Raw genomic sequence first — 8,630 nt, 5'->3', positions numbered from 1 at the left:
ATTGGTCCAGCCACTACAGAAAACAGTATGGAGGTTCCTCAAAAAACTAAGAATTGATCTACCATATGATCCAGCAATTCTTCTACTTGGTATTTACCCCAAAGACTTGAAAACTCATATCCAAAAAGATATTTGCACACTGATGTTCATAGCAGCATTATTCACAGTGGCCAGGACATGGAAGCAACTGAAGTGTCCTACGATAGATGATTGGCCTAAGAAGCTGTGGTACATATATACAATGGAATATTATTCAGCCATAAGAGATGAAATACTGCCATTTGCGACATGGATGGACCTTGAAATAATCATAGTAAGCGAAATAAGCCAGACAGAAAATGTGGAAAATCACATGATATCATTTATATGTGGGATATAAACTTAAAAGCAACAAATGAACAGGACAGAGCTACATGGACAATGGACTAGTGGTTACTAGAGGGGAGTGGGGAGGGGGAAAAATAAATAAAATGTTAAATAAATAAATGTAAAAAAAACCCCACAAAAACACAAAAAACTGTGTCCACATGCCAAAAAAAAAAAAAAAAAGAAGAAAAAAAGTGATCTGAAGGGTCTTACTTGACTCCACTTTTTTCTCACACTTTAGCCTATCTTGTTGGCTCTACCTCCAAAATACATCAGACTCATCCATTTCTTACCAAGTCCACTACTACCTTAGTCAAAGCCAACCCACCTACTACTGCCTAGATTATAGCACAACCTCCTAATTGGTTTCCCTGTTCTCCTTCCCCCACCTTAAATCACTTCTCAGTACAGCAGCCAGTGTGATCTTGTTAAAATGTACCTCAGGTGGTGTCATCACTCTCCTCAAAATCCTCCAGAGTAGTTTCTTAGCTCAAAAGTAAAGCCAAAGTTCTCACATTGACTTAAAGAGCTTTACACAGGATCTGACAATCTCTTCTACTCACCCCCAACAAACCTTCCCTCTGCTCTCTGGATTCTCTCCACTCCTGCTCTGATGGCCTCTTTGTTGTTCCTGGCATACAACGGGCACACTCCTGATTCAGGTTCTTATATTCTACCTGGAATGCTAGCTTGCTCTCTACTTTCTAGAGGTCTCTCTACTAAAATTTCTCAGTGAGGTTGTTCATGGCCACTTTACCTAAAACTGTAATATTTCTTCCTTAGCATGTCACCATGTAACTTACCACGTATTTTACTTAACTTTTTAAATTATGTTTTGTCCATTTAAAATATGAGCAGAGAATTTTTTGTTTTATTCATGTCATACATACAGTATCTAGACTCAATAAATAGTTGTTAAGTAAATAATTTTTTTTAACCTAAGTTGACCTGGGGGACAAAAAAGAAAAGCAAAATTGTTGAGTCATTTAAGATGCAAACCAGAACCACTGAAACGTACCTTCTAGTTTCGTTTTTTAGCTCCTGTTGTTCTCTTTTCTTTTCCATCATTTTCCCCCATCTATTCTTTGGCAAGTCTCTCTGAGGCAATGGTATTGCATGCTGAACATAAAGATCAGTAAGATTGTCTTTGTTTATTCTTACGTCATTTTCGACAGCTATGTTCTTCTGCAGAAAAAGAAAAGGTAATTTCAAAACAACATCCTTCATATTAATAACCGACCAACTACTTACCTAACAATGCAAAACACTGCTGCTTGAATAACAAATTATAAAACCAATTTCACAATTAGACATATGCGTAAGGGTCCTATATAATGCTGCAAGGAGCAGTATTATAAATAGGTTAATCTTGTAAATAGTAGTTTCAGCCTCATCTTAAAGACAATTGGCCATGTCCTCAGTGTGACAAGGACTGCTATCCACAACTGCTTAGCCAACATACCAAGCAATAAGAGTTATTTCCAGTAGCATCATCTTAATCTATGAAAGGAACTGAAAATGGGGGACTGCCTGAAGAAATCAGACAAGAGAAAGCTAAAAATGATAACAATTAGTACATTCTGTCAAAAAAAAAAAAGTTATCTAGTGTTTCTATCGTGATCAGATTAGTGGGGTGAAGGTGGGACTCTGCATATTATTTCTCGTTTATTTACTACTCCTTCTTAAATGGAAGATAACTACCAAGATTTCAAATGGCCCTATGAATGGAAACTGCAGTCCCCTGACCAATGACTGTACTGATTAACACATCATTAGAATCTGCTCCTGTTTTCACCAATTCTTTCAAGTAGCTTCCAGTCATTACCCAACCACTCCTACCTAAATCATCTCATTCTCCTTCATTTTCCAATCCGTTCTCAACATCATGGAAGACATATAACTTGGATTTAGGTTTATGAAGATGGAAATGAGATCTTGGACTCTTCGACTGCCGTTCAGAAAGGCCTGGAAACATTTGTGTTCAGTAGAACTGACAAAACAAATCCAATCTATGTCCTGTGATAAATTTATCCTAATTCCTTTATTTCCCTCTAAAACTTGAAAGCACAAAATTTACTTTTCTCTCTTACAACAGGCAATTCTTTATTATCAATTTTCACCCTGTACTCACTCAGAGGTATGTGGAAGCCCTGGGGTTCACTTGAACCACATTCCCAGAGAATTCAAAGGCAGTTAGTTTGGGAAAAACTGCTCCAGGGCAGAGGTGCTCAAACTGTGGCTAGGCCCTGGACCAGCAGCAAGAACTTGTTAAAAATGCAAAATTTCAGGCCACACTCCTTATCTACAAAATCAGAAACTCTGGGGATGGAGGCTAGCAACCTGTGCTTTAATAAACCCTGGAGTGATATACCTAAAAAGTTTGGCCACCACAGGTGAAAGGCAGCTGACATCACTTAGCAGGAGGGATTGAAGGAATCACAGAGTACAGTATTGAAGTGAAAACATAAAACAACAATATGCTACATAAAAACCCAGGGAAACGTTCAGAATTCTCTACCACCTTAAACAAAATCTATCACTTTTTTATCTTATTTTTCATCTACTCTCAAATGCCACGTTAGCTGAAAAAGAGCAAATGCTACATTGAGAGCCAGGAGCCCGGAATTCTCCTCCTAGCTGCATCATTTACCGCATTTACACATGGTGTGACCTTAAATAAGTCACTTCACCTCTCTTAGGACTCTGTTTCCGAATCTTTAAACAAGTATGGAGAATGGGCTATTTCTCCGATGCTTTCCAGCCTTGACAGTCCCTCATTATCTCCCTTCATTTCCATTCTTCTACGATTCCTCCCCCAGTCTCTCTTTCGCTCAGGCCCTTGCTTACATACGAGCCGTGGGGGTCGCCTAGGACTCCTCTTTCCCAGCCACCAAGAACCGAAAAAGATAAGTCCTAATTCCCAGGAATTCTTGATATGCCAAAGATGTCTCTTTTCCGGATGGGGGCCTGAGGAGACCTGGTGGGTATCTGTGCGGGATGGAAAGTAGCGCAAACCCAACCGGAGGAGCGACGCCGGCGGGTGTGTCCGCCGCCACTGAGGATACTTGGTGCAGACTCCGGCCTGAGCACCTCTCCCAAGCAGGCCCACCCGCTCCGGCGCGCCCGACCTGCTCCAGCGTGAGGAGAAGGAACTCCTGGGACAGCAGCTCCGGGTGCAGCAGCAGCTCCGAATCCGTACAGTTGCGACCGCCCACATCCCCCGCCATCGTCGTCGCCAGGAGACCCGGGCCGGCTACCCACAAGGCTCCGCGAAGGGAGCGCCCAGGAAATGACGTAAAGGGCGGGGACTCGGGCGTGTCGTCACTCTGGGTGCGCGCCGCGCTTATCCTCTGCCTCGCCTAGCTGCCTAGGTGAGGTCCGGCTGCCTCTCGCGGGGCACTATCCCCCGAAGCGGAAGAAGTGATGGGGGTGTCTGCCAAGGGAACGAGTGGCATTTCAAATCTGGCAGGAAGAAAGAGAAACGCGAAATTCACAGAGCCGACCGCGATTGGTCGCGCCTCCTGTGACGTGCAGCGGCAGAGGCCGAAGGGATTCCCGGTCGGCCTCGCGGGAAAGAGGCGGGGAAGGCAGATAGACGTTACCTTAAGTATGGCGCTTGTCGCGTCTGAAACTCTAGGTCTTCCCTTTTTAATCTGTTTATCGTTTGTTTCCTAATCCTCATTTAATACGATGTAAGGCCAGGGACTTTGCTTCTCAGTGCCTCGCACATAGTAGGCACTCAAGTACTCGTTCCCTGAAATACTACGAATTAACTTCACATATGAAAATAACCGACAGAACGCGGGTGACAACGGTCAAACGTTTGTTAGAAATTTACTGTGTGCCAGGTAATGCATTTTGTACGGATTATCTCATTCCTCAGAATGACCCTATGAGGTATACATTACTAGAATGCTTATTTTCCAGGTGAGGAAACAGGCATAGGGTAATTTGCTCAAGGTCAGCGAAAGGAAGTAGCAAGACGGACATTCAAATACATTTTCTCTGCACTTATAGCTACAAGGAATAATAGTTTTAGATTTTAAAAAAAAACCTGGAGGTGTTGATTATGATCTCTAATTACTAATAATTTTCTAAGAAATCTTTTCTACTTCTGTTTCATCTTTGTGGAGGAGATATACATCCCAAACTATTTTGCACATTTAAAACTTAAATTGCTGACAGTTCTAAATGCTTACGGTTTGCATCTTCTATGATATATCGTTTTGTTGGAAATTAGTGCAGTGTCTATAAAAATGTGAACAACTGAGGATGCCAGAAAGACAAACTTTGAAAGATAATTGGAAAATAAATGAGATGCTATTCACAGGATAAAGTTGAGAGGTGTTTTGCAATTTTTCTTAATTTCTGTATATAATACTTTAGACATTGAATTTCAGAGTTGGGGAGAAACTTAAAATGTTACTCAGTCCACTTCTTTCATTTAGTGGTAAGAAAGCTGATCTGAAGGAAATTAACTTGCCCAAAATTGAACAATTTTAGAACTGATTTGAGGCAGGTATTTGCATGTCCTAATTTGGAGTTAAGTGTATTAACTTCATGGTATTAGCATCATGATATTCCATATCCAAAATCTGATTTGATTTTCATGACAGTAGTGAAATTAGTATAACTAATATTATTGTCCCCATGTCCTTTACTGAAGAGGACTTTCCCACTTAATTGGCCAACATTTCTAATCAGTTCTTTTTTTTTCTGCTTCTGTAAACATGCTTGCTGCATAGGCCAAAGATCTCCAGGTCAACTGAGAACTCACTCTCCCCTTAAGATATATTGCTTTTAGTGTTTAGACACGTATCCCCAACCTTTAAGATGTATTGCTTTGGTGCTAGTTAGGAAAGATGTATTGCTTTAGTACTTGTTAGAAAATCCCATGCTCTGTAACTGCCCGTAGCCCATAGCAATTTCAGGGGTCTGTAAATCAGCCCATGCCAACTGTAACAACACGGGTATAAAAGTGAAATTGCCCCTAAGCTCTGGGCCCAGATTTTCAGACCACTAGTTCTTCTGGGACCGCCAGTGCAATAAAACACTTCTCTTTCTCTCTGGTTACTGCTTGGATTTTCGCTGATCTGATTTTTGGAGCTTTTGAGATTTTTTCCATAACATTACCAGAAGGCACATTGTTTTAGTGGTAAAAGCAGCTGTTTTGGACAGAGCCTTGAAAGTTAGACCTCAGTTCAGATTTTGTTCTGCACCAAGACCTTGGGTGACTTACTCAAGCCACTCTATCTCAGTTTTCTCATCAGAAAAATGCTCTGCTAACACCTGTGAAGATTTATCCAAGAGGTAGAGATTATATGTTTGTCACAGAGTAGGTGGTTAATAACTAGTAGCTAGTTTTTAGAAGTAGTTCATGTCTCCCCACTTTAGTTTCTTCCCCTGTGAAATGGAAATTATAACACTGCCTCACATTGCTGTGAGATTGTAACCTACTAACTGTCATCAAAGGACAGAAGTGGCAGGGTGGTGGTGGTGGTGGTGGTGGGGAAAAAAACTTGCATTGAAGAGTATGAAAATGTGGTTACACGTCCTTACTGTGTTCTTTTCTCCATTTGGTTTTCTGGACCAGTCACCTAAACCGAAACCCTGAACTCTTCATCAGCAAAAATGTTTTGTGGCAGGTAAGACCTGTGCGTTTTCCTCACAGTACTTTCCAGTTTAAATTCATTAAAAAAATTTTAAGTGCCTCTGAAGCTAAGACCTCAGTATAGAGGAAGTGTCCTCTGAGGCAGAGAGAAAAAAATCAAGATTCAGAGAGGAGGAAGTAAAATAACATTCTAATGTTCCTCTCTCTCCAAGGGAGGGTGAGACTGGGAATGCCTGCCCCCACTCCATCCTGGGCAGAGCTTTGTAGAGTGGAGCCTGCTGACTATTTTAATCAGCATTTCTGAGGGTAGTAATTTGGGGCGAGGAAGAATTTGCATTTCTAACAAGTTCTGAGGTGATGTTTCGAATATGTCTAGGCAGAAGGGCCTCCTCACAGAGATTTCTGCCACATCGCAGGAAGCCACAGATGTCTTCGACCCTCAAGCCAGCCAGTCACCATGATTGGAAGGGCCAGGCCTGTCAGGACTGAAATCAAAAGCCTGAAAACCAACACCAGAGTGGACAAAGAACATCTTAGAATCCTTGTGGGGACCAGTGATGCAAAGATCTGGTGTCTCCTGCTTCTCATTTTGGCACTTCAGAAGTTCCTTCCCTGGACCCATCCCTGACGAAGGGTTTCAGCCTCCATTGATAAGATTATTGTTACTGCAGCCAAGTGGGGGCTTAAAATAGTAATAAAGCTCAGTTACAGAAAAAAATTCTATTTCTTACACATTGGAGTTTGTAGACTGAAGTTTATTCCTGCTACAGTATTCAGGAGTATTATATAGTAACCATAAATTTTTAAGTTCAATATTATGAGACGTTTCCCTTCACTCAAAGATCATGGGGTTTTATTTGTTTATATTTTTATTTGGCACCTATAGTTAAGAACACAGCTGAGAGAAACTAACACCACCTTACCTGGCATCATCACCTTATTAGCTTATGAGCTTATCTAGGTTAGGGCCAGACATTTCCTTTGAATCCCCCACGGTCACTGGCATGCACAGTGCTTGCACTTGGTAGGTGCTCAGTAAATATTGAATGAATCATAAAATGTGTACTGAGAACTTTAGGTATTGATTCCTCTTGTTCGTGGTGTAATATTTAAGATATTTATGTTACAAATATTTTACCATCGTCAAAAATACATTCACGCATAAAGAGCTTCAAAGTGAATGTAACAAAAAACACTTCACATTTTGGACCTGTGTTTTTAGCTATTTAGAACCACAGTTCTGCTTTGAGTTTCAAAAAACTACCTTCAGTACCATAAAAATAATGATTATATTTTTATTGTCATTTCTCATTCCTTTTACAACAGATTATCATAAAGATGCACTTACATAAACTACCTACTGGCTTTCCTGTAAAACCCATCTCATAAGACACTTGTTTCATCAGCCCCTTGACACAGTGTCTCATATCTTTGTCTTCTCAGCACCTAGCGCAGTGCCTGGTACAAAGTATAAGAACAGAAAGTGTGTGCTGAATGAATATGAGTAAACATATCCCATTAAGTCAATAGTTCTCAAAATTGAGTGAGCATTAGAGTCACCTGTAGAGCTTGTAAAAAAACTCTGCTGGGCCCTCTACCTTCAAGTTTCTGACTTACGAGGTTTTGAGTAGGGGCACGGGGATTTGCATTTCCAACAGATTTCCAAGATGGTGATGGTACTGCTGATACCCGTCATACTTTTCACACCATTGAACTAAATTAAGCTGCTTGAGGACAGGAGCTGTGTCTTCATTTCAGGATCCCGAGCTGCCTCTGCCATAGGACCTAGCACATAGGAGCTATTTAGTTGATTTGAATAACTGTTCAAAAGTTTATTTTATTGAATCTAGATTACAAGTGTATGAATATATGTGTATATTATTAAATAAACTAATACATGTAAAAGTCTTAAAACATGGTCCATATTAAACTATGTTTGCCAAAAATAATCATAAATGTAACCTTTCTTTGCTTAACCTCATCCTCTAAAATGATACCTAAACTAAATGTGTATTTTTAACAGGAGCTTATAGAGTAACAGAATCTTAGCATTAAAAATCTTTTTTAAAGATAACCTAGTTTATTAATATTGAGGATCGTCAATTTTAAAAATTGGTTGACACAGCAAGAACACAGCAAGACACAGCAAGAACATGATAGACTCTCGTCCTTAAGAGCTTGCAGGCGCTAAGGAAACTTAGGTGTGAGTATGTATAAGTGTGAGGGGTTAAATTTGGGGAGTAGATGGCAACTATTAAAACATTCAGTTGTATCCAGCTCTTAATCCTCATTAATCTATTAGAACACATCTTTTTCACATGCTATAAAATACTCAACATGTTTAATATTTTTAATAAATTAATATTTAATAAATACAAATGAAGTAATTAACAGTTCCTTGAAAAACACATGACTTTGATATTTCTTAATTGTAATCAATCTAAACAATGCAAGGAATTTAGAATTAGCCCTGATGCAGATATTTATGGAATAATTATTTACATACAGGTGCCTCTCACATGTGAAATAGACTTCTCAGAAAGTTCCAGGGAGAACAAATGTTTCTAGATGGAATAATGTGCACACGTGGAGCTTGCCATTTTAAGAATCCTATGGTAAATCCTTTCATAAAGTAATTGTTTCTGAATTATCT

The 8,630-nt window shown here is 39.9% G+C and overlaps 1 protein-coding gene and 1 long non-coding RNA gene across 3 annotated transcripts in view; one reads left to right on the top strand and one right to left on the bottom strand.

The window, feature by feature from the left end:
• CUNH2orf49 (chromosome unknown C2orf49 homolog) overlaps window positions 1-3,653 on the bottom strand; it is a 12,281-nt gene extending 8,628 nt beyond the window's left edge. For both annotated transcript variants that reach the window (XM_006920794.3, XM_015596296.2), the window contains exons 1-2: window positions 3,495-3,653; window positions 1,385-1,551 (exon numbers count right to left, since the gene is read on the bottom strand). In XM_006920794.3, the coding sequence (XP_006920856.1) occupies window positions 1,385-1,551; window positions 3,495-3,593 (266 nt within the window). In that variant the 5' untranslated portion in view covers window positions 3,594-3,653. The remainder of the gene's footprint in view (window positions 1-1,384; window positions 1,552-3,494) is intronic.
• Window positions 3,654-3,743: 90 nt separating this feature from the next.
• LOC107196319 lies at window positions 3,744-7,926 on the top strand. Its single transcript, XR_001517721.2, has 3 exons — window positions 3,744-4,214; window positions 5,960-6,011; window positions 6,354-7,926. It is a non-coding gene; the product is annotated as an uncharacterized LOC107196319 (long non-coding RNA).
• The last annotated feature ends 704 nt before the right edge of the window (window positions 7,927-8,630 follow it).

Source organism: Pteropus alecto, unplaced genomic scaffold (genome assembly GCF_000325575.1).
Source record: "Pteropus alecto unplaced genomic scaffold, ASM32557v1 scaffold288, whole genome shotgun sequence".
Taxonomy (NCBI): domain Eukaryota; kingdom Metazoa; phylum Chordata; class Mammalia; order Chiroptera; family Pteropodidae; genus Pteropus; species Pteropus alecto.
Note: the sequence above shows the minus strand (reverse complement) of the source record. Positions and strands in the feature narration are given on the sequence as shown.